The 26741-nt window shown below is 36.8% G+C and overlaps 2 protein-coding genes across 5 annotated transcripts; one reads left to right on the forward strand and one right to left on the reverse strand.

Moving 5' to 3' along the window:
• Positions 1-235: 235 nt before the first annotated feature.
• LOC131298975 (uncharacterized) lies at positions 236-7610 on the reverse strand. Of its 4 annotated transcripts, none has more exons than XR_009190580.1 (8): positions 7187-7610; positions 5937-6038; positions 5291-5389; positions 3978-4113; positions 3362-3671; positions 3178-3232; positions 412-915; positions 236-316 (listed from the first exon to the last, which is right to left on the reverse strand). XR_009190580.1 is itself a non-coding variant. In XM_058324494.1 (7 exons), exons 1-7 carry the CDS (start codon positions 7340-7342, stop codon positions 841-843), a joined length of 861 nt encoding a protein of 286 aa, XP_058180477.1. In that variant the 5' UTR covers positions 7343-7610; the 3' UTR covers positions 236-840. The 4 variants fall into 4 exon arrangements, 2 of the variants coding, with proteins under 2 accessions (XP_058180477.1, XP_058180476.1); XR_009190579.1 differs by having other exon boundaries at positions 236-363; XM_058324494.1 differs by having other exon boundaries at positions 236-915; positions 6009-6038.
• Positions 7611-9334: 1724 nt separating this feature from the next.
• On the forward strand, positions 9335-26318 carry LOC131298972 (endoribonuclease Dicer homolog 3a). Its single transcript, XM_058324484.1, has 25 exons — positions 9335-9741; positions 9854-10040; positions 10751-10864; positions 11407-11541; positions 11621-11690; positions 13134-13198; positions 13296-13427; positions 13566-13718; positions 13992-14121; positions 15168-15273; positions 15370-15562; positions 15687-15847; positions 16029-16247; positions 17101-17366; positions 18112-18383; positions 18469-19004; positions 19103-19197; positions 20087-20319; positions 20409-20618; positions 21425-21901; positions 22489-22761; positions 23404-23730; positions 24243-24465; positions 25337-25448; positions 25816-26318. Exons 1-25 carry the CDS (start codon positions 9635-9637, stop codon positions 26027-26029), a joined length of 5010 nt encoding a protein of 1669 aa, XP_058180467.1. The 5' UTR covers positions 9335-9634; the 3' UTR covers positions 26030-26318.
• Positions 26319-26741: the final 423 nt, after the last annotated feature.

Genomic DNA, 26741 nt, shown 5'->3' on the forward strand with positions numbered 1-26741 from the left:
ATCAATATACTTCACAGCAAATCCCATTATCAACTCCATCATCGGTAAAGCTTTTGAAAGGCAATGCATTGGAATGGTGGATGGATTGCGGGTTTTCTCTTGCAAATTGGCTAGAATATCAGGTCTAGTTTGCAGACATTCGAGCCCTCCACGATGGCATGAAATTGCTAGAACAAAAACAACTTGCTAGGATGGAAATTGAACCCTGCTCTATGTACTAGTAGTAGTTGTCTTGTTTTATTCACTTAACGGCCCAAAAAATGTTTCCACCAAATTACATAATCCACTGTCCAGACTCCAAAGGGGTTTCCCACCACTTGATTACATAATCCACTGTCCAGACTCCAAAGGGGTTTCCCACCACTTGATTACATAATCCACTGTCCAGACTCCAAATGGGTTTCCCACCACTTGTAGTCTGATCAATTCAATGGTACATACACACTAGCAATTAAATACACAAACCTTGCCATGAAAAAAAAAAAAAAACCCTGCTTTTTGAACCAAATACATTCAAGCAGAGCACTAGCCCTATTCCTCACACTTCCCTCCTCCTATAAATGTTATAATGTGATGTTATTCTAATGATCCCTAAAAGAAAATAAAAGTCTCATTCTCGGGGGGTTACGATGGGTGTCTCAGCAAATGGAAAAACCTAGTTCCTAGAACACCTGACAGGTTGAATGGTACATGGCACTTTTATGCTTTGAATAACATCTTACGAAGAAATTGACCCGTATGACTGCTAAAAAAATAATTTACCCACTACTTTGCAACCGGAGCTCAATTTGCTAGGAAAACGTCCTTAAGAGCCATGGAAATCAGAACCAGCTGAAAAACCTAAGCTGAGGAAAGCGCACTGCAAAGTGATTTGTAAGCATCGACACACAGCTTGAATCTCTCTTCTGCCATTGCCTGCACAAATCCAAACCGTATGTAAGAGTTTAGGGTATTTATTTTTTGACCAGGTCTAGCGTATTTGATTGATAAGCACAAGCTATTGACATAAAGAAGCCCCAATATCATATGGTCAAGTCCTCAATTGCGCATAATTGGCTATGATTATTATCTTTTTGTTCATTTACGTTGAATTATTAATTTGCTGGAAAAAAATGATAACAACTTATGTTTCGATCGTTGGATTCAGAAAGCGCAAAGTCAAATTTTATTTGGTGTCAATGTAAAGCCTGTGATCAAATTAATTCACGAGGTGGGGTGAGTATACCATGGGCAAGCAAGGAGAAATTCACCACATATAATTTCCATCACGGAGGAATTGATCATGCACGAGCAGTGCATATGGAGAATTCAAATTAGTTGTGCTGGGCAGTTTTATGAGATGTTAAGGTGGGACCCCACTTGTTATATTACTTCTACCGAAAGTTGAACTACAAAATGGGAGTATTTGACTTTGTTAGAACACGGCTGCGGCTTGAGAGAACCGTGAGTTGGCAGTGAGCATGGCTCGGAACGGAAGAATGAGACGAGCAAAAGAATATTTTGTGAGGTTTTGTTTTATGGATTCTAGTCAAATACTTAATATGTTGTTACCTATGATAGGCTAAAATCCTCAACTAGGGTTGAGGATGAAACCCTATAAAATTATTGATTGATTTTATGCATTTTATTTTTCCTACGTGCGTTCAATGTTTATTGTTCTTGACTCAATAAATTAATTAGGTTGAAACTCGGATATGGATTCAATCGAAATGGGTTTTTTTTCCATGATTTGATATCACCCTATTAATCAAATTGCTTGGTTTATCAAAATTAACATCTAAGTACGGGATATCTACTGTGATTTGTTTTATGCGAATACAATTCCTGATTTTGGCTTAATCTTTGAAGCAAAGGAGGAACATATTTTTTATATAAATAAAAAGGGCTTAATGATACATTATTCACGGTGGTTAAGATTAGCCTCTAAACCATTGTATAGAAATCAAGGAAAAATCAATGCATAAGAATAGTTGATAAATATTTGTGGGTGTGGATATCGATACCTTAGTTACTTTTCTCAACCGGTAATCTCCATTACTTTTTCGTGATAGTTTCATTAGCATTTTGTCATTGTTTTATTCAATTTTAAGTTTAAAAATCAATCACAACTTTTGTCAACTAGGTTAGAGTTCAATCAGTTTAAGTTTATTTAATTTTCCTATAAAAATACACAAGTCCCTGTGGGATAAAAATACACAAGTCCGTGTGGGTTTGACCTCGCACTTTCATAACTATACTTCGATATAATTCGTGCGCTTGCTATTACTTTAAAATTTCACAAGTTTACAAAAAATACAATTCTGGATAAGTAAAGAATATAATATGGTTACCAATGTCTGAATTTTGGGGTGACCGACTTGATGAGCCTAAGGTAATGAGCGTCTCCTATTACATCACCAGATCCTGGGTGGGCACCCTGTTCCTGGACTAAGACAAACATTTCTTCCAAGTCCCGGTTTGATTCAACACTTCTTCCCTTGGATTATTTTGACAGTACGGAGGGTTAGGCAACTATGATCCACGGACTATATTTATGGCATCGGGAAATTCTTAAAGGGCCACAATCTACATCTTGGAATGATCTCAACAATTAGTTGAATCCTGGAAAACGTCAGCTGTATGGTCAGATGCAGCCTAAAGAACTCCCTAGCCAATATGTCTAAAACAAATGAAACTTCTTTCCTACTCAAACAAGCACTTCGTCAACCTTGGTCCCCGATATTAAGGTTTCACTTGACGGATGCTTGTGAGGAAGATAAATTACTAACTCTTACTCTTCTCAATTGGTTTAAGAAGTTTAAACAACTATAGCCTCACCATTATGGTTAAACACAAGTATCCTCTTCCCCCACAGTAAAGCATTAGTGTGTCAGAAAGTCAAGGCCAATCAAGTAAAACGTCAGCAACATCTATACGTTGGATACAACAACAATAACAGAACCCATGTAATATATGTTGGATATTACACCAAATATGTGCTCGAAAGATATATCAAACTTTAAAGAATTAGGCACCTCTTCATGACTCCTAGAGAAATCTTATCTACCCAAGGAACCTTAACGAGGAAGGTTCTCATAGTTTCTTATCTATAACTACATGCATAAAATCTGCCAATACACCAACCACCAAAAAGTAAAATAGATGATCTATTGGGAACCAGAAGGCGTACAAACTTACCTGTGAGGAGCCTTGATGCTTATCAGGATGCCACTTTAAAGCGGACAAGCGGAAACTGCAAAAAGAGAGAGCTCAGTCATACCGCTAAATCATATGTGTTTTTCTATTTGATAAGTTATGCAGCTTATGCTGTTTAACTTGTAAAGAACATACTTGAAGTGCAACAAAGGCAACCAGAACTTACGCAATTTTGACGTCTTCTATCTTTAAAGGACCTTTAGGAGGTAGACCAAGTATTGTTCTGTCAGCAGATGAACCAACAACACACAACTCATCATCAGACTCGATATCACTAGTGTTCCGCCAATCTCTATATTTACTGTTAGTCCAGTTTGTATGGTCTCTCCACTCAAATCCATTTGCTGTAGTTTGATTATGAGACTCTTCCCCTAACTTGAATGACCAAGTATACCATCTGTTTCCAAATTTTGCTTGAAACATTCTCTCAGGATGTGCATCAAAATCATCAGAGAAACTTTCTTGTCTAAACTTCCCTGAACATGTAAACAAAAGACAAACATTTTAGCCCTAAACTCCAAAACTATAAATCCAATATAGAAAGGAAAAAAAAAAAAAACTGGAATTGCTAAACACCGCCTGATAGGCAGTGAACCGCACACATATGTGCCAACAATGTAAGAAATCTATACTCATTTCACGGATATTTACACACTTCTCATAAGTATCAATGCACTTTCTACCCATTAACCACCATACTACAGGCGGCTGGTACCATTTTCATGTAAGAAAACTCAGCAAACACAAGAAAGAAGAACAAAAGCAAGAAAAACCAGGCTCACGTTTCATTCTCTTGGCTTGAGCTTTACTGGCACGTCGAGCAGAAGACTTTGATCTACTTTTCTTTTCCGAACTGTCAGAATGATCTGCATGCTCAGTGTTCCAGCTGGTTGTTTCTTCCACCCTTGAGGAGTAATTCTAGGTAAAAACATAAGAGGGAAAAGAGGAGAATCTATCAATAACAAAGTAAACCCAAAGAACTGACAGAATGGAACCAAATAAAGGACATTTGGATAATTATGGAGGGCACGTCCACAAACCTAGGGTCTTGGATTGTTGAATGAGGAGTAAAGTTCTGGATAACCAGCAGTTTGGTAAAGTTCTAACTTAAAGGTAATAAAAGTTATTCTTCAAATATCAAGATACAAAGGATACTTTTAAGTTAAAAGGACACTATAGAAAATGATGCTGTCCCAAATAACAAGTCAAGGGTAATTTGTTAGGAGTCGCCCAAGGGTCCATCTAATGGACTTACAAAGTACATTACTCATTATTTAAGTTCATTTGACCACATATTTAACGTACATTGGTACTTATCAAAAAAATATTTAATGTAGCCATTGGTAGGTTTATTTGTAGGTGTTTTCAATGTATGCATCTATTAAACAATCTGTTTGGGAGGCCCTTAAATTGATTTAACTTCAGGAATTTGAGGCATGAAAGAATGGGAAAAGAAATTGATGCCTAAGGTAACTTCGGTGTGAGGCCCAGACTTCTATGTTCAAACCCTTCTACTTCGTCTAGTTACATTTGCTATAACATCTCTGTTCTGTTGTACTCATACATCAGAAAAGGAATGCCTCCAATCGCATGTTAACACTACCGTGAAATAGAGAAATTAGAAAAGTGGTAAAGCAATGACAATAAATAATTGGACAACATTTATGAACTTAGGATCCAAATAACACAATAACCACGTTGATTGTGTTCAGTTTCTTTCCTATTCAAAAAATCATAGGTCTTTTGCATATAAGAATACTGCTTCCGTATAGAATGCTGAAGCCTATCTACTTTAGGTGGGAAAGTGAGGTGATAATCATTTCTCCCAAAAAGCCCAAACAACAAAAAACAAAAATAGTGTCTAGCCAACTTCAGGCTGACTCAAATATTTTCTATGACATGAGTTAAGCATCAAATTATATGAAAAACTACAAAGAATAAGAAGCAGATGCATACCCCATGCGTATAACACGATACATTGCATTTGACTCAATGGATGCGTGGTTTTCTACCAAATATGGTTTAAGCATTGTTACCTCAGCTGTGACCCAATGGATTCGTGGTTTTCTACCAAATACGGTTTAAGCATTGTTACCTCAGCTGTAATTTTAGGGGCACCACTGTTGAAGAGAAGATCTTTTAGAGCTCTTTTTGCGTCAGCACGTTTTTGACGAATTTCATATTTGATATGATTCTGTATCCACAATTACATCATCAGAGAAGTTTACAGGCGGGAAAAACATGAAGAAGGAATGAGGGGAAAAGATTACGAGAAAGCAACAAGACTAATGATTCAATGGAAGCATCAGAAAGTTGTAATTTGTAAACTATCCTAGACATGTATTAGAGAAATGCAAAGCAAAAGTCAAATATCTCCCTCAATGAAGGATGTGTGGTTGTCCTATGATATGAAAATGTCATTAGAGGTAGTTTACCTATCCCGCAACGGGGACCTGTCCCAAAGCTCAATGTGGTGCTAGTTTGACAGGATACATCCATTATCCCTGATAGGACCACAAGAAAAAATTCTATCCCTCAGAACCTAAGTAGAACAAACGACGAATGAATCCTGTAAAGGTTATATATTCCTCTTGTGTCATCAAGGACAACAAATCTACTGTAGTGTACTATGTAGAAATCATGTTGAAATCTAGTTCAACAATAGATATATACTGGAAACACCCTTAGAAAAGGACATATTCTGGGCTCTTATATGCATGCTACACATCCAATTGCTCTACCTGGGGAACCAGTGACAGGCATTCATGTCGTATGGTATAGGAATCTGAAAGCTTAATGGAAAGTTTCAATACCTTTGTTGGCTGTGGACCTCGTTTCGCATCCTGCAAAAACCATTGGCTAGTTAAACTTTATACTTGGAATGCAGTAAAATCATTGCTTGCAAAAGTACTTGAATGACTTGCGTATTAAATGGAACAATAACAGCTTAAACAAAAGTTTCGGTAATGTAAAACGAACGAACAGTTATCCAAAGGTAGCCAAACTACTTTATTCTGTTTGACGGGAAAAATACACTTAGTTAAATCAAGGAACCAAAAGGAACGAACTGTTCAAATTGTCATTTTTTAGTCCTCCAATTATCACGTTAGCTCTTTGCTGATATTATTAACAAGAACTGCTAGGGACTAGAGTGCTTCATAATCATATTCTGCCAACTATAGGAGCAACGGTCCATTTTCCAGAATTTCTTTTCTACTTAAAATTGACATTTATCATTCTCCTCTCAGCTACACTACATTCGATTGCTTAAAATGTTGTTTCCTACCAAAATAAAACAGAATGGTACCATGTCTGATAAGATCAGTAGAGTAGAAGATATAAACTTCTGAACAAATTGGAGAGTGGAAATCTTTTAAATAAAAAATTTCCACTCTTCTGAAGAATGAAATTTCCATGAAACATTGGAGGGTTTTGAGGGACAGTGTGTTTGCTCCTTAGGCATATGTGTTGGTTATCTTATCTCAACAAGGCCAAAGTTATATACAAATACATATTCCTGCAACTGCCACATTGAAAGACACAAACTTGCTGAATGACAACTCGTCAATTGCCAATCCAACTACACTGTTAAAAGTTACACCAATCGTTCAGATACCAACATAACGCGGAAAAGAAAATCATGCGATGTTTTTAATTCCAAAATTTCAAGGTTTCTTATCAATAAGTCTATACCAAGCCCATGAAAAGAACCATCTTTAGTGAGCCAAAAGAAAAAAACTAAACGAATACTTAAAATCAACAAAGCAAAGTTCTTTAAAATCAGAATCGCTAGTATCATCAAAATTACCATCTTCAAAGCTTGCTCAAGCTTTAACGAATGGAGGAGAACAAATAGAATAACTATTTCGTTCTTGAAGGGAATCAAAAGAATGACAGGACGGGAAAAAAATAAAACAAATACATAAGCTTTGACGAATTAGAAAGGAAAAGAATTGCTCACCCAAAAAGAAAAAAAGGAAAAGAATCTTACATAATTCACGAAATTCCATTTGCTTTTCCATTTCTCATATGAAATGGGCGTGGAGTGAAACGAAGCCAAATGGGTCAACGAAGGTGATGATGCCACTGACGTTGATTGAATAACAGAATTCTTGAGAATCAAAACGTTTCGCCATCTCACTTGCATTATCTCAGCCGAACGAATTTGGAAAGCAACTATAATCCAAACAACATATACTGATACAGACCAATATGCATATATTCGTACACTGGTGCTATATAGGGGTATCTGCGAGAATCTGGGCTACTCTTCCGTGAAATGATTGTGGTTGCAGAAAATTTGGTTTTCCCTTTGGTGGTGGTTGGAGCCTTGGAGGGAGAGGTACCGCAGGTCTCCCTCTGTGATTCTGTCTCTTGTTTTAGCTGACTCCGAGGTCTGATGGGTGTGGGAATTTATGGGCTGGGTATATGGTATGTTGCACATGGGCCTTGGATCAACAGAATCCATCTCTTTCTTGATACGATATTTTGCTCATGGGCCTTGGCCTTATTTAACGAATTCACCCACTTTTCTTTTCTTTTTTTCTTTTTTCTTTTTGCTACTATGTGTTAAGAAAAATTTATGCTAAATCAAATCCTACCCAAACCATCAACGAGGTCTCAAATTCCTATTCCTAAGAGGTGGACCAATAATCTCATGGCACTTAAGGGCAGCTATGCAACCATTAGGCAAGTCCCCCGATTAAATTCCACTCTCTTGTCCTAAAGGGTTATTTTTGTTTTTTTCTCTTTTCTTTTGTGGGATTTCACGGATTGGGTTATTTGCAATATTTTTAGTGGCTGCTTATTGTTTTTCTAATATGTACACACGTTTTTTCAAATATGGTATAACTAAAACACAGAACATATGTTGTGTATATTTACTTAGGGACTTATGGTGCCTCTTTTGTCCCTATTAAGGTAATTAATCTCCGGCTTATAGGAGGGTCCAATGGTAGTGATGTAGTGTATTTGCTGAAAGGGAGGGAAGCGAGGTGAATAGGATCATTGGCGGCAAGGTAGAGGTGCCCAAGTGCTAGTGGTTCTAGATTGAACCTGCAAGGATGAGAGATGTTGATGGTTGGAAAGGTGACAGAGCTACGAGATATGGGTTGGAGAGAGAGTAAGATGGTCAGTGATAGCCATGTTGATGGAGGTAATAGTTGGTTAGGATTTAGACCCAAATAGCAAAATCCTACTATTAGTTAATTTCAAAGGTTCACGTGGCATTTTTACGTGTTACATCCGCAAAAAAGTGATTATAACATTTTCAACTTTAATGTCACATTGTCGCTTGAGGATTTGTCCTGTTATATACTTCAAAGGCCTAGAACAAGTCAAGTGCGCAACCTGGTCTAAACATTCATTTATTAAAAAAGAAAGAATTATAACACATCATATTATTTGGGTCGCTCATTTTTTAGAATCGTTGTGAACCTAAAAGAGGATTTATTTTTTCGAAAAATCAAACAGACAATTCAGACCCCGTTCTATTTAACTTTCAGCATTTTTAACGTTTTTTGTTCTTATTCAAATTTTTTTTTGCGTTCGTTAGTTTTACGCCACACTTTTGTGTATTATTGATTTGAGAAATCGGAAAAGTAATTTTTTTTTTTTACTTTTACCCAAATATTTTAGAAAATATCAAAAAGTTTTTTTTTTTTTGTGGCTAACAAGTGGTTTTTTTAAGCTAAAAAGTCAAAAAGTAATTTTTATTTTTTGGGCTAACAAGTGGTTATTTTGTCAAATATTTGGGTAAAAATAAAATTTTTATACTTTTCCGATTTCTCTCGTCAAGACGAATCAATAATTCACAAAAATTTTGACGCAAAATTAACAAATACAGAAAAAATTCAAATAAAGACAAAACCAATTTATTTCTCTAAAAGTAAAGGGGAACACCACCTAAATGGGTGACCTATGGATGAAACTTGTGAGAAAAGGTCGAAAGTGGAAAACAGAGTAAACCTAAAGGAGGCAAAGTGTTATTTACCCAGTTCCGAAGCCTCAACTCCAAAGTCCAAACTGAAGCAGACAAAAACCGAACCCGGGAGTCGAACTCACAAGGTCGTGAACAACTCGCGGGTCCAAACTCACCCACCCGCCTTTATTCATTCGGTACTTTCTTTCGATTCCACTTTCTTCAAACTCGAGAGGGTTTCTTCACTCTCTTCCTCTCTCTCACTCCTCCTTCTGAAAATCTCCAATTCAATTCTCCCCCTTCGATCAACATTACTAGTACGGAGTATCTTTTTTCAAAAAAAGATCAACATTATCTAGACAGAGAAAGTAAAACGTATGGGGAATCGAGTCCTCCACGCCCTTCTCATGATTATCATCACTGATCCTTCTCCACTCTTCCATTGATATACAAAACACATATCAAATCACTCACCGGGAAGGATAGATACAGATACCGAGCGAGAAAGTGATCCTCAACATGCATTCCACGTCGGCGGTGGCGGCAGTCAATCCCCTGAAGAGGAGCTTCGAAGTCATGAACTCGAAGCCGCATTCCACCGACACCGACAACTTCCGGCCACGAGAGTACACACAACGCGCCTCATTACTATTTTCATCCAATGTATTTATTCTTGTGTATGTATATGTGTATTTCTGTGTTTATGGATTTGTATGTCTTTCTCTTGCTCTGTATCAGGTATCAAACCAAAGTGTTTCAGATAGCAATGAGGCGAAACACGATCGCGGTGTTGGACACGGGAGCTGGAAAGACTATGATCGCCGTTATGATCATCAAAGACCTTGCTCCATCGCTCGACCCCTCTCCTCCTCAAAAGAAGAAGTTTATTGTTTTCTTGGCTCCCACTGTTCACCTTGTTCACCAGGCAAGTTCTTTTTTTTTTTTTCCCACATTTATATTAAGTCTTCTGTAAGGACGGACATAGAATTTTCACCTCATTAAAAGGAGTTTTAACAAACGTGTTAGAGCTTATTTGTGTTATAATGTAAAGTGTCTTCATTTTTGTAGATTCCGAATTTTTATTAGTTTTGCATCAATTTTGTTTGGATTAAACATTCATCTTGGAGGGATGATTCTGTAAAGGACAATATTGTCACCAAAAGCTAGGGAAAGTTCAGTAAAGAAGACAATGAGGCAAAAAAACGTGTTTTTTGAGGCAATGGCCAATAAGGCTTGTTGGTCCTTTCTTAGCTTTATTCAACTTCGGCCCAAATCTTTATACTTTTTAGATTTTATTGTCAAGACGGGTGCTTGATTTTAAATATTGTGACCAAAAGTTAAAAGAGGTTCACTAACGACCAAACATATGCTAAAGTTTAATTAATTTACTCCAAACAACTAATAATTTGGGGGCCAATCAATGTAGTTCGATATAATTTGAAATAATCCCATTGCATTAACATGGTTTTTTGTGAAATTCTTGGCCGGCCGTCGTCCCTCCCAACTTCCTTGGAGGCCATACCTGATGTCACATGACAAGCAAAAAACTAGAGTGAAATTTAAATGCTATGTGGTTTTGTGATACCCTCATCTGTTGAGAAGAAGTCTCTGTTTTTTTTTTCTTCTTCATTGCAGCAATTTGAAGTTATAAGATTCCACACACATCTTAAGGTGGAAAAATACTATGGAGCGAAAGGGGTTGATGACTGGAATGCTGAATGTTGGGAAAAGGAAGTTAATGAACATGATGTAAGTTGGACAGCTCAAGACCTCCTCATGTTGTTTCTCATACTTACACTGTAATGAAAATGCCACAAATTTATTTTTAATGGGTCCACCCTTTGTCCTTTCTTCTTATTATCTGGTTTGTTTGTTTGTTGGTTTGTTTCTGATTAATGTCATAAGAATCACACTATCAGTTTCCAAAGATAATTGATTTACGTCATACTTGTATGATACTCTTCACATATCTTCATTTTAGTTTCCTGGCCCAGCAATGGCATCTGGGGTGAGGAAAGTATTTACCATTTGAGCTTCTCATTGACATTTGATTTTTGGTTTGCATTTGAGACGTGAGAAGGGGTTTTTGGCTAGGAAGGTGGGTGGGTTGCCTTTATCTATTGCCGAAATCATTGCAAACCTACTTTTATGTGGTACATGACCTCATTTATTCTTTGGATTCCTTCTTAAGGGTTGTATACAGATAAGACCTTGTATCTCAAGTCATATGTTAGTGCTTGCAGCACAATGGTAGTTCTCATCAATCATCTCTTGTTTTACTTTTGTTACAGGTATTGGTTATGACACCCCAGATTTTATTGGATGCCTTGAGGAAAGCATTCTTGAGTTTGGATATGGTATGCTTAATGATAGTTGACGAATGCCATCGTGCTACTGGTAACCATCCTTACGCAAAAATTATGCAGGTATAAATTTTCTTCTTGTGTGTAGAAACTCCTTCATTGGTTATCTCATCTTGATTCTTATAATGGAACTTTGGTGAAGGAATTTTATCATAAGAGTGGAAACAAGCCCAAGATTTTTGGAATGACAGCCTCCCCCGTAATAAGAAAAGGTAACTCTTTTGTTGTTATGTTTATCTCCTTGTGATATGTTTTGCCCATTTGTTTTCTTGATAATTTTGTAGATACACGTAACACCTTCCTGAATCACTACACTTTGAACGTCTTAGTTATTTCTGGAGGGCTCCGGATAAATTAGTCCAGGGTCTTAGAACATACTCCCTCTGTTCCTATTTGATCGTCCGTCCACCTTTCCTTCACCGGGTCTACTCCTGTACGTATATGGTTTTATGTTTACATGTTTGTACGTCTTTCTATTGCTCTGTATGAGGTATCAAACAAAAGTGTTCCTGAAGCACTACATTTTGAACTCTTTGTTCTGGAGGGCTTCGGATAAATTAGTCCGGAGTCTTAAAACATACTGTATTTCTGGTTTCCTTCTTCTAGTGTGATTTTATGTATGTAGTACGTACTGCTCTATGAAGTTACTGTCTTTCTTCATGTACAATACAGTATGGAAAGAATAACCACTATAGAAAAAAGGGAAAATAGTGTTTCTACACTTATCTTAAAATGGTGCAGTATTATTTGTCATGCTCTTTTTAAAGCATAAAAGAGTATGATAAAAAGATAAAAGACCCATCTTGAAAACTAAGAAGATAGTCCCAGTGATTAAATTGTTTTTTTTTTTTCCCCCAAAAGGGGTGATGTAATTGTTAGGAATTCAAAACTCAATTTTGTTAAACTCTTGAGATCGACAAATGAAAGATTTGTGAAACAGGACAATGAGAGCCTATTTCATCACGTAGTAGCTTGAATTACAATCTTATTGACAAGTATTGCAGTATTTTGGTTGACAAAATGGTAATGCCATCAACTAAAATCTTATTTGAGGCTAGTGGAGACTTGTAGGGGAAAATTCCTACCAAGAAGTTGGTGAACTAGTCTTATTGAACACTTTAATTGTTATATTAATGTATCATAGACACTTGAGATATTGTTCCTCTGTGAGGTTATCATATTCAGCTGTTGCATTGTTTTCCCTGAGTTACCGATCAACCAGACAAACACAGAACTGGCCCTACAAAGTGTTGCTTTTCGTGAGATATTATCCAAAGTGTATGCATGTAAATGCTGGACCAAGTAGTCTTGGAGACTAATCTGCACGGTCAGTTTTGTGGTTGGACTTGCAAAAAGAAATTGTTGGAGGCTATTGTTGCCTTTTTTGTATGGATTTTTCTTTGTCTAAAACCAGTTCTTTACCTTTTAATTTTGTTGTTTCTTCCCCGAATTTTGGGTGGTAGGTTGAACTTCTTTCACGTTTTCGAAAGTTTAACCATTACAAGAAATATCGTTTTTAATTGCATTCACATCTTTGAAGAATTTGTCTACTTCACTTACTTTCCTTCTAGTTCTAGTAAACTGTTCAATTGCTAATTTTTGATCTACATAGTTTTGTTTTAGAGTTTTATTTGTTCTTTTGATATGCGCAACAGGTGTCTCATCCATTACGGATTGTGAGGAGCAAATATCGGAACTTGAAGGCATCTTGGATTCCCAGGTTGTTTATGCATCTTTTTTTTTTTACAAGTTAGTGTTATTAAGTTGAGTTGAACTATGCAGTGGTCTTCTTACTTCTCCATGATGTGCTTGTGCAGGTCTATACGATAGACGATAGGACAGAACTGGAAGAAATTATCCCATCTGCGAAAGAAACTTGTATTTTTTATGACCCAGCAGTGTCTTTCGATATGGAGTTGAAAGAAAAGTTGGAATCATTATGGAAGAAGGTATCTCAAGTGCATAAATGTTGAGCACACAGCGGTTCAACTATTGTAGACAGTTGTATATACATACGTTGCATATATGCACTTTCCTATTTCAAAGATGTGGTTGACTAAAGCATTTTTGTGTTTCTGCATCAACAGTTTGATGCCTTGTTGCTTGACTTGCAAGGGTCAATGCCAAGTCAATACAGAGACACACAGGACAAGTACAAGGCACTTCGAAAACGACTGGCGAATGACCATGCGAAGTTCTTGTATTGTCTCGACGACCTTGGCCTCCTGTGTACTCATGAGGTAGAGTTATATTGTGGAAATGCTTCAAAAGAGGAGATATAAGTGGAAAAAAAAGAACGAACATGAATTGCTTTTGATGCTGTTGGTGTTTATAACAACCATTTTCTTCCTGATTATTTAGACTATGACCTTTTCGCTTCAGAGTTCAGAGTAATATTTTGTTTTCTCGTTGTTTATATTCCATGTTGAATTCCCTAAATATTTGTTTTTTTATGTATTCTTATCGGTTTGATTTTGATATCCATTTTCTTTTTTTTGTTTGTTTGTTTGTAGGCTGTTAAAGTTTGTATAGAGAATGCTCCTAGTGTGACAGAAGAATGTGAATTTTATAGAAAAAGTTCTTTGCAGTATAATAATTTTCTTGAGGAAGTTTTAGCTGCAGTTGGCACATCATTGCCTCATGGTGCGTATATTGGTAGCTTTTATTTTTATTTACTTGTTACGCATTAGTAAAAGCTTAACATTTCTTGTACTTGCTCTTCTTTGTTGCTACTGTGTATTTTCTCTTTGTTGTATAAGCAATATTTCATTGCTTTCATGTTGTTAGTTGTCACATTAGTTCTGGGTGCCTTATGTTTTCTGTTTTGTATATTTTTTTGCACTCTATTTGGCTTTGCTTTTGGTGTATGGATAGGGGAAGGGTGGAAGGGAAGTACGTAAAGGAGTTATTTTAATACATTTCTGAGGCTTTTTTACTCACTTATTTAGTTTCCCCCCCTTTTTTTCTTTCAATCGACAAAGCTGGTATTTTATTATTGCAAAATAGGAGAATCAGAACAAACTTCCCTCATAGCCCAATTCAGAAATGCTCCTAGCCAGTTTTTAGGGGTCTCGAGAGATAGGGCATACTTGGCAACAACGCGAGCCGCCTTATTGCATGTTTGCGAAACAAAATTGAAAGAACAAGAATTAAGTAAACTGGCTAAATTAAAACAATCACTGATGATAACTTCCAGGTTTGCTTTGGCATTCAATCTTCCTTGTAGCATCTGAACAATGTTCTTTGCATCCCCTTCTGGTAGATAATCACCTGCACCGTGGATATTTGCTGTCGAGATCGCATGTCGGAAACCCAATGCCTCAACCAGTTCAGCTGAACTAACACCCACAGCTGGAATGGCTTCCATCCTCTTCAATTTCCCAAAAGAATTCCTTATAACAACTCCTACTCCTCCCCTACCAGATGAAGCGTTGTAGGCACCATCAACATTGACTTTAAGGATACCAATTTCTGATGCTATCCCCTTTTGGTTCTCTTAGTTTTGTATGCCTTCTCAAGAAAAGTAAAATAAAAATGTGTGATGCTCTCCATTGCCTGATCAAAAAGTCTAGACTCTAGAACCCCACACAAAATGCTCTCCATTTCCCATATACCCTCTCCGGTGGGGATTTGGTTTCTCCTTTCTACTTTGAGCTCTGTACTCATACTAATTGCTTGTTTTTTGTCAGGCAATGAAATCCTTTGGGATATCGGATCGCATTGTTCGAATACAGTAGCTATGGGCTGCATATCTCCAAAATTTCATGAACTTCTTCGACTTTTTCAATCATTTGGGTAATAGAACATCCAATTTTGATTCTTCATTTAGTACTGTGCTTATTTGGGTAACTTAGAAGATTCTCAACTTACCGTGCTCATTTGCGGTTGCAGGGAAGCCAGACAAGTGCTGTGTCTCATTTTTGTTGAGAGGATTATCGCTGCTAAAGTTGTTGAAAGAGTCATTAAGAGAATTAAAAGCTTGTCTCATTTCACTGTTTCTTATTTGACCGGAAGTAATTCATCAGTTGATGCAGTGGCACCGAAAGTTCAGCAAGAAACTTTGGCATCATTTCGCTCTGGAAAGGTATTTCCATTTTTTCATTTTCTTTGATCGGCAGCCAAGGAAACTGAACAAAACAAACTATACCTGAAGGAAAGTTTTTTTGTGCAAGTTCTTACTAAATGGGTTGTGATACGTTGTTTCTTAGGTCAACTTATTATTTTCTACTGACGTGGTTGAAGAGGGAATTCATGTACCGAACTGTTCTTCTGTTATACGATTTGACCTGCCAAAGACAGTTCGTAGCTACATCCAATCACGTGGGCGAGCTCGTCAAAATGACTCCCAATTTGTCCTGATGCTTGAGAGGTAAGGTGGAGCAATTTTCAGGTTTTCTGTTCTTTATGTGTTAGATTATAGCTTTTGCATAGTTTCACATTAGCATTGACAGATATTGTGCATTTGTTGAAGTTTCCAGTTCAGGCGTTCATTATTCTGCCGTTACTGAAGCATGATAAAAGTTGTTAAGTGTAATTATGCATTCTTGTAGGGGAAATATAAAGCAGAGAGATCAAATATTTGATATTATTAGGAGTGAATACTCAATGACAGATACAGCTGCAAATAGAGACCCTGATTCCTGCGTTTTAAGAGCATGTAAGATCAAGGAAATAGATGCATATTATGTGGATGCGACAGGGGCATCAGTCACTCAAGATTCTAGCGTGAACCTCATTCATCGATATTGTGAAAAGCTCCCCAGAGATAAGTATGGACATTTTTTTCTGTCATCTCTCTCTCTCTCTCTCTCTCTCTCTCTCTCTCTCTCTCTCTCTCTCTCACATTAATACCGTGCAGTACTTATGCAGCATCTATCTATGTATACTTTATACTAAGCACGTGTAGTCCATGTGGTATCCTTATATATTTCAAAGAAAATCAGAACAAATTAGGGAAAAATCCTTGTGCCTACTTCCCACATTGGCACATTCTGTCACCTCTCTCTTTTTCACTATCTTAAAAACTGCAATTTGGTAATTGCAATGGATTGATTTTAATTCCTAAGCCACCACCTAAATAACGTCAAAGAATCAAAGTCTATCGTTGGTATGAAAAAGGAAAGTTTTTAAGTCAAGTTATAAATCTCATTAAGACCTGAATGATTTGTAGTTTGAATATGGACTTCTGGGATTCCAGTAAAATCCTTGCATTTTTAACCTCGTGGCCACTTCGGACATTCTATTACTCCTCTCGTTTTACTCTTAAAAACTCCAATTTATTAATGGTAATGGATTGATTTTAATACCTAATACTAGGATCTAAATAATGTTTCAGAATCAAAGAGTAGCACCGATTATGAAAAAGGAAAGTCTTTATGTCAAGTTATTAATCTCATTTAGATCTGAATGATTTTTAGTTCGAATATTGACTTTGGAGATTCCTGTAAAAAGTTCCTTTACGGGAATCTATTGTATAATATTGAGTCTTATACTTTTTGTTACATAAACTTATTTGGTTACAGTTCTATCAACTATAGAAAAAAATCATGTATTGGTCCTGTCCTGTGCATAGCACGGAAACTTCTGCTTGTTAAGTCCTATCCATTTGATGTCTTAATGTAGGTACTTCACTCCAAAGCCCATTTTCCAGTTCTTGTTGTCAGGGGACGCATATCAATGTAAATTATCATTACCCCCAAGTGCAGCTTTTCAAATTTTAGTTGGTCCACTAAGCAGCAATTCTCATTTATCGAAGCAGCTTGTCTGCTTTGCTGCATGTAAAAAATTGCATCAGATGGGAGCTCTTAGTGATCATCTTCTTCCTATTAGTGACGAGCCTTCAGAAAGTGACGCCACTTTAAAGAGCAGAGAATCAGCTTCAGGTGCAGGTATGCCTTTTGAACCTTGGATTATATGGAAGTCTATTTTTTGTTTGCTTCGGAGTCATGATCGAACCCCACATGCTGTAAATTTGATGATTTTTGCAGCCAGAGGACCCTAGGGATTCTGGAGTGTATTAGTATGCATGAGTTCCTTCCTAGAATTGAATACTCACTTTATTAGTTCCAATTATTTGATGGGTGTCAAATACTCGCTTCATTTTGCGTTTCTACTATTTATAACATGACTTGTTAAACGGAGCATAAATGTTTATGCAAATATGACTTTGGTAGATAATTGAGCAAAAAAATTCGAGGGAGATGCTCAAGCTTATATTGTCCATGACTGAATAGTCTGTACTCAAAACCGCGAAATGTTAATAACTCCATCCACTATGGTCTTCAGGTGTAGAATACGGACATGAGAAAATGTTGATGCTATAATCCTCCATACTTGACAGGGTTCCATGGGTAATGATTGATGCCTACGAAAGTTACTATGCAATTCTGCTTGGTTTGGCTTTCTCTTGAATTACACTGCCTAAGTTGGCATGGTATACAAATAATGGGACCTTTGGATGTAATCATGACTTAGGATTATGCTGGCTTATCGGGTTTGGAAACATACCAAACCAAACCAAACCAAACCAAACCAAACCGAGCCTTATGTCCAAATCATACCTTTGCTAATTTTTATTTTATTTTATCATCTTTTGTCTTATGACACTCTGTGTTCCTTGCATGTTGTTTGTAGGGACAACAAAAAGGAAGGAATTACATGGGACGACCTGTGTTCAGGCACTATCTGGAACATGGGGATTAAAACATGAAGGCGCCACCTTTCAAGCCTATAAAATAGATTTCTCTTGTAATAAACCTGAAGAGAAATTCTCAAGTTTTATTCTTTTGATGGAGTCAAGACTAGATGATGATGTCGGAAACATTGAAGTGGAACTGTACTTAGTTTCAAAGTTTGTAAGATCTTCTGTTTCTTCATGCGGCGAAGTAAAATTAGACGCAGAGCAGGTTCGAGCATAACTTCTAAATAATGAGTTCTGTTAATGTGAAACACTTCCACTAATGCCAACGCAATGTTGTTCTCTCTTACCAGGTGATGAAAGCGAGGTGTTTTCATGAACTATTTTTTAATGGGTTATTTGGGAAATTGTTTGTTGGATCGAGATCATCTGGTGGAGGAAGGAAATTTTTGCTGCAGTCAGAGGGCGAATCATTGTGGGACCCATCCAACATGTATCTGCTCCTACCAGTGGAATCTTCAAATGGTTGTAGTCATGATGCGTGGAAAATCAATTGGATGGGAATCAACTCGTGTTTCTCTGTGGTAGAATATATGAAGGAAAATGCTTGGTTAAGTGCTAAGCAATCTGATGTTGACATGGGGGATTCATTAGTTGATGGCACGAATTCAACTGAGAATGGCTACAAGAGCACAAATCTTATCCACTTGGCTAATAAATCAGTTGATTTGGAAAACATTAGGCAAACAGTGGTCTTGGCGATACATACAGGGAGAGTTTACTCAGTGCTGGATGTTGTCAATAACACATCTGCTGAAAGTCCTTTTGATGGAAATACTGACGCAAATTCTTCTAGTTATTCATCCTTTGCGGTGTACTTCCACAAAAAGTAGGTGATTTTATTACAAAATGTAATGTTGTCTTCAATGCATTGGCCAGTTTTGACTCTAATTTATCAATGACAGACGTTGTTCTTTACCTTATTAGGTATGGGATAACACTAATGCATCCTGGACAGCCTTTGCTGCTGCTAAAGCAAAGTCACAATGCACACAACCTTCTTGTGGATTTTAGGAGTGAAGGTTTTCTTCCCAGCTTCCTAACATTAGTTAAAACAACCAAGTGACTTATTTGTGCCTACTCGTATTTGTTGTTTTACAATCTGGATGTGAATTACATCACTCATGATAAGTTAAAGTAAATTTTGTATTATTAGACTTATTTTAAGTGACTACTGTCTTTCTGTTTATGCTTGCTATCATATGGTTTTGTGCTTTTGAATATGTTAGTTATAACACATCATGAATGTCATCTCTGAAGCTTATTTGTTGGAAAATCCATGTATCTACTGATTCCATTCAGTTTAATACAGAAAACGATAATTCGTATCGTACGCTGAGGTAAATTGATACATGGCCTTTTATTGAGCTTATTTATAATACAAGAAGTAAAAAACAATTAAACAAGTAAATGATATTTTGATATTTTTTGGGTTTTAAATCAATCTGGGTTTATCCTGTTCGGTAACAGGCCATCGAAAATGAGTGGGAGTGGGCATCTTCTGTGGTATTTCTAGTGTTGAACTGAGTTCTTGTTAATGAGCTGTGACTCATTTCTTGGAAAGGTACTCTCATGTGTCCGGCGGAACTAGAATCTCTCTTAAGTAAAACCTCTCAAATCGTGCTGTTCAAATATCCCACATTGTGAACTCGATTCGTAATATGTTAGATAATGGTTTATTGCTTAAGGATTTCATTGACATGTTACCAACTGGTAGAGATCTTAAAACAAACTGAACAAAGGCTATCCTGGAGAAGAAAAGGGTAAAAACTTAACGGGCATGTTTGCATTGTAAAGTAACTGAGCTTTTTGTCTGATCTTTTTTTGGAGCTACTCTCGTACAACTGTTGATGTGATATGGATTCACAGTCGTAATTTGCGTAACTCTACATTTGTTATCTGAATTAGCAGGTGGTGCATGTGGAAAGAGATATGAAGCAGGCAATAAACCGGTAGTTAAAAAGCCCCAAACTCATGTGCATATGCCACCGGAACTCTTAGTCAGCATTGAAGTACCAATCTCTGTTATAAAATCACTTTACTTGCTACCATCAGTAATGCACAGAGTGGAGTCTCTAATGTTGGCCAGTCAGCTTCGAGAAGAGATTTCCTTTCTGAGCGATTTTCGGATATCTAGCTCTTTGGTTTGTGATTATGTTGGGGGAAACATTTTCTTGTTTATCTATTTTTTAATAAACATTTTCTTACTATCCTTCATCTTTTTCTTGATTAGATTCTGGAAGCCATCACAACTCTGAGATGTAGTGAAAGTTTTTCCATGGAGCGTTTGGAGTTGCTGGGAGATTCAGTTTTGAAGTATGCTGTGAGCTGTCATCTGTTTCTTAAATACCCCGAGAAGCATGAAGGACAATTATCTTCTCAGCGCTCATGGGCTGTTTGTAATGCAACCCTATATAAAGTCGGAATTGATTGCAATTTACAGGTTTTAATTTCTCTGGTAGAAATTGTGTAAACTTGCTGGTGACTTCTATTGTTTTAGTCCATCTGTTGTTTGGGACTTTTGGCTGGCACTCATTTTCCGTTCTTCAGACACTTTCTTTTCATGGTGCCATTTTAGTCGTCTGTTTATGGATCAGACCTGGCAGTTAGTTTGGTGCAAGTACATCCTGATTTTATATTGCACCTAATGCCCATCGTATGGTCCAGAAAACCTTATCAACGAAACTTGTTGCTTAGTAGGCATTAGAGGGCTTCATAGGTGAGCTTACCTTGTGCAGTTGGAGTTCAAGTTAAGAAGTGCAGCTCAAGTTTAGGTGCTTCTGAGTTGGAATACTATGATACCGAGTCTTCAATGGCTTAAGCCGCTTAAGTATTGTTGAGAACATAAATGATAAAGTTGCCCCTCCCTCTAACAGCTTAAGCTTTTAGATGAATTGGTGGTAACAATCTAATATGTATTAGAGCAAGCAATAGATCATGTGTTTGAACCTCACCGCCTACCTAATGATTAAAATTTACATGTGTTTAGCCCGCTTATGGAGGAGAGCCTAGCTACACGCGAGGGGGAGTGTTGGAAATATAGATAATAAAGTTGGCCCTCCCTCTTAACAGCTTAAGATTTCAGATGAGTTGGTGGTGAACAATCTAATAAATATGTAATTTTGGTTGAGGATTAGTTCTAAAAGATAACAGGCTTCTTGGTCTTGTGCAAATCTTCTTTGCTAACCTTTCAAATGTAATATTTATGTATCCTAATCGGTTCTATGTGTTATTATGGTATGCTGACAGGGGTATATACGAGACGGTGCATTTGATCCCCGTCGATGGGTTGCACCAGGTCAGCGTTCTCTCCGCCCTTATCCTTGTTCATGTGGAGTGGACAGTTCGGAAGTGCCTCTTGATAGCAAGTTTCAAACTGAAGATACCAAAGTTGTTGTTGGGAAGTGTTGCGACGGGGGTCATAGGTGGATGGGCTCAAAAACGATATCTGATTGTGTTGAAGCCCTCATAGGTGCATACTATGTTGGTGGTGGATTGACTGCAGCTCTTTACTTGATGAAATGGCTTAGTATTTGTTCTGAACTTGAGCCCTCACTAGTAGATGAAGCCATTACAAGTGCATCTCTCCACTCCTACATCCCCAAAGCTAAGGAGATTGAAATTCTAGAATCAAAGATTGCCTATGAGTTCTCTACCAAGGGTCTGTTACTAGAGGCGATAACACATGCATCTCAGCAAGAACTGGAAGTTGGTTACTGTTACCAGGTAGTGATGGGTAATTTGCAGTTTCTTTAACTTTATCCTTTCATTATTTCAATGAGAGCATATAAACATATCAAAAAATAAAATATGTTTCGGTTGATGCCTACTAACTGTTTTTAACTTAGTTTAGAGATTTTAATTGAACATATATCTACCTAGAAGGTTCAGGCTCTGACTCCCAGGCCATGGATTTTTTGATTGACCGCAGATCTGTGGCTAGTTGGCCGCCAGCTAATTTGTTGCAAATTTATTCCTCAAAGTGTAGTTGTGTGAAAACTTAATTTTCGTATATAGATACAACATAAAGTGTCTACAAGTGTTCTTCCATGTGCATCCATCGATCTACGTGTATTATGATGGTGTTCTAGCTTAACTGTAGGCTACTTTTCTGCTCTCGCATCTTGCGCGCTTTAGTTTTTCTCATAGAATGGAAAAACTTTTATCGTTGGTTGTATGCATTACTTTAATTTGAGATCGCCTGTATTCTTTAGATTTTTGAGTGAGTAACGGCATTGTGTACATACTTTTGGGTTTACACAATGCCATTTATGCTTCTATATTATCTTAATTTTCATTTTTGTCATTGACAGAGGCTTGAATTTCTTGGTGACTCTGTGTTAGACATACTTATCACATGGCATCTGTACCAAAGCCACACAGAGATTGATCCAGGGGAATTGACAGACTTGCGTTCAGCCTCCGTGAATAATGAAAATTTTGCTCATGCGGCTGTGAGACGAAATCTTCATCCACATCTTCAACATAGCTCTGGATTTCTTTCAGATCAAATTAAAGATTATGTGAAGTCTGTTGATGATTCTCATAGCATCACCAAGCCCTTCCAAAGCGTGAATGGTCCCAAGGTACATTTTGTTCTGCCTCTCCTGAAAAAAAGTATACATTTACTTTCATAAGTTTGTTTGGTTGCTGTTTCGTTGCCGCACTTTGGATCGTATTGGTCTTCTAGTTTTAAAGAAGTACCACATTTTATAAGACGTTGAAAAGGTGTTATCAAATTGTTGAAAACCATTTCCCGTTCATAATGCGCAAACAAGAAAATAATGAGTGTTTTAGTTTTCCGAAATAATTTGTGGAAATTGTTATGCAAAATTGGTTTTGAAAAAACAAAATTCTGACAGGACCTTAATCTTTCCACTGCAAAGCTGGACAGTTGTATTACAAATGAAAACACACAAATTTGGATATTTCCATGTATAACTTCATGCTTTCGGATTTTGGTTATCTGTAATCCCTCATATATGCACATTCATTAGAAAACATGAATGGTTCAATATAAGAAACATTTTACCAGATTCCCCTTATCGGAGTTGCAATTATCTATTGATAAATCATATAACATCAGGATTCTATAAAAGATTAACAAGTTTGTGTATACGAAGAATTACTGGCATGTCTTGCTTTTCCGTTTTTCAATACAAAGAATCACTTTTTCTTGGCATACTAAAGAATGATAAGTTTGTATTGGCACACATTTTCTGCTACAGGCTCTTGGAGATATGGTAGAAAGTGTTGCAGGGGCAATACTTATTGATACCAAGCTCAATCTGGATGAAGTGTGGAGAATCTTTAAACCCATACTATCTCCAATTGTGACTCCTGATAAACTTGAACTGCCTCCTCTGCGTGAACTGATTGAATTATGCGACTCTCTTGGGTACTTCATCAGAGAAACTTGTATTAAAAAGGGAGAACAATCCCACGCGGAGCTTAGATTACAGTTGGAAGACGTCCTACTGGTTGGAGAAGGATTTGGGCCCAATAGAAAAGCTGCAAAGGGACAAGCAGCTTTTCATTTGCTGAAGGACCTGGAGGTTCATAGATGCTTTCTCTAACTTAGTTACTTTTGTCCTAATAGTTTCTGTAAGTGTTTTTCAAAAATAAAAAAAGAAAAGAAAATTACAGCTACTAAAAACCTCATTTTGGAAATTACCCAGGTATTGTTTGTTAGCTCTCCTTTAAGGTCTCCAACCCCCATGCACACATACACACAAAAATTCACTTGGTTCTGTATGGAGAATGGTTTTGATTAATATTATTGTGCATACTGCTTTAAGCAAAAGCTTTATCTGAGGATTAAATTGACTAATTGCCAATAGAACATATTCTTAATGTGGATTTACTGAGATGACATTCTGAATGCTTTGTGAGATAAGACCAACAAGAACAATTGATTTAAATTCACTTTCATGATCAGTGCTGGTCTTTGATGCTGTTCTAATCATGAATTTACTTTAAACTCACATTACGTGTTGATCGGTTGCAAGCATATCTAGACCAGAGGTTGGTTAAAGTTTGATATTCATCTCAAGTGTTCATTAAACAGGGTAGAGGAATTTCATCCTCCAAAAGGAGAAAACAAGGTCCTGACCCAGTTGGTGTTCTGTCTACCCTAGACCTGGGTAAGGATATCTGCAGCCAAACAAATGTTGTATCTTCAAAGCCTGCCCACAAAAAGCAAAAGACAACAATAAATGGGTTGCATTCAGAGAAAACTAAAACTTCACAAAGCAATGACCATTCTACGAAATCTAGTGGTTCCATCCCAGGTACGTATTATTCTTTTTCTATCATCTCCAAGAGGTTCTGAATCAAACAAACATGAGCATGTGAACTTTTATCGAATATCATATGCTCCTTGTACGGTATTCTCAAGAAAGGAATTCCCAGACCACATCTAGACATCAAGTCGTCTGTGTTAATGGTATTTTAAAATGCGGGTGCAGGTTGACATGTAATAAAGTCCTTGCCTAATTTCGAAGGATGGATGTGGGACAATTGTGCTTGCTAGTTGCTACTAGTAATACTCATGAATACCAAGCTACTATGCATTTCCTTATTACCTCAAACTAACTGTTGAAGTCAGAAGGGATGATGTTTTACTTTTTCCCATTCGGAGGATTTTCTATTAAACAACATTTTACATTCAAGCAAATGGATGATACAAGTGTAAATGGTTATAAGTGCATATAGTGCATTATCTTCGTAGCTTCAACTGGAAAAGAGAAAGACACGAAATTCTTTAATGTGAAAATTCTTACTCATCAATAATTCAAGTGTTGGGACTTCAAGAAAATTCAACATGTAAACAAAATTGACTAGATTTCTTTAATACCTTTTCGACATAACGACACCCTACCGTTTCCTTTAATCACATTATCCTTCATTAAAAGAAATAGTGGTGTATAGTATATTTGTTCTGAACTAACTGAATACAAAAGGACGACCAACCACTTCATCTAGATTGCCTCCACTTGTTCTTATTTAGCTTTTGCTCACGAGATTGCCTCTTTTTGTGCATTGTTTCTCTTCAAAATATAGCTAGTTGCGTCTGTTCCATGAAACCTAATGTATCGTATAAAGTTCGTATAAGTATTGTATTTCTTGGATATTTGAAGAACAATTCCTATTTTGGGACAGTTCTTTCATCCATTAACATGAAGAAAGGAGGACCTCGAACATCCCTTTTTGAGCTTTGCAAGAGATTGCAGTGGCCCATGCCTACCTTTAAATCAGCAGAGGACAAATCAAGGTTCTTCCCTAAATCTTTGCTTATCAATCAATCTTGTTATTCATTCATGATACTTTTGAGAAGTTACTCTCCCATTTGTGCCTATTTTCAGTTCACTAATCTGGACTCCTAAAAAGATCTTCTATTTCTTGCTAATATATTTATTTGTAGATGATTTTTCCATGAACTTAAATTTCTTCCAGATCAACAAAAAAGAAAAAAGAAAAGGAATTTCCATCACTTGTTGACCCAATTTAAGGGCTCACTTGCAAAAAAAAACTGTTCAAACAAATGGGGAATGAGGGATTATAGTTGTTTCTGTGAATATTTCCATTTTAATGACCTTCAACTGTTGGAATATTAGCTTAACTGTTAGTACTTTGCACAGAACTCCCATTGAATTTTGTGAAGGCTCTGAAAAGAGGACGGGCTTTAGCAGTTTCACATCTACGATAACCTTGACAATACCCGACTTTGGAGTGATTGAACTCAGTGGTGATCCAAGAGCAGATAAAAAGAGTTCGTTTGATTCTGCTGCAGTCCTCATGCTTTATGAGCTTGAACAGCAGGAACTGCTTGTCATTGGAGGCGGTGAAGTATAATTTAACCTTAAGAGGCATACAGGTGCTCTCTCAAGTTCAACAGAAGTAGGGTGAAGAAGCTCTTTTTCTTGTAATCATCAACCTGCTAATCATCTTTGTCGAAACGTACGTAGATAAGTGATGGTATTAGGGTTAACGTCGGCGTAATTCTTGTTTAACGGGTGATGATGTAATGTAGAGCAGGAAAACATACTGATTGTTGGAGCATGTGTATGTAATGATTTACTTATGCTTCAATGCGACTCGATGGGCATCTAAATTGAGTGAATAACTATGATTCAACTACAAATTAAGTACGTGTGATCAATAGTTGTCACAGTTGATAAATTTGTTTTGCATAATCATCGATCTTTTTACCAAAACTTGATCCCTTTCATGCCCAACTCATGGAAATTGACAAAGAAGAAGTTCGCATTTGAGTCAAATCAAAAAATCGAGTGAAAAGTTACTTGTGCTGTACAATGGAAAAGAATAATAAACTTTTATGGGTGTATTTCACACCACGAGCATCGTCGAACAATTGATTACTAATACAACTAGGAATTATGAGAAAATTTGTTCACACTCTTTTCTTTTTTTAAAAAAAATATTCACTCTTTTTTTTAACAAAAAACAAAAAAATTCATGCACGATACTTTAAAAAAAAAGAAAAAGAGTGGATAAGGAGCATGAAAATTACTTCCCTAAATGAAATAAAAGATTAATTCGGAAA

This window comes from Rhododendron vialii, chromosome 8a (assembly GCF_030253575.1).
Source record: "Rhododendron vialii isolate Sample 1 chromosome 8a, ASM3025357v1".
Classification (NCBI taxonomy): Eukaryota; Viridiplantae; Streptophyta; class Magnoliopsida; order Ericales; family Ericaceae; genus Rhododendron; species Rhododendron vialii.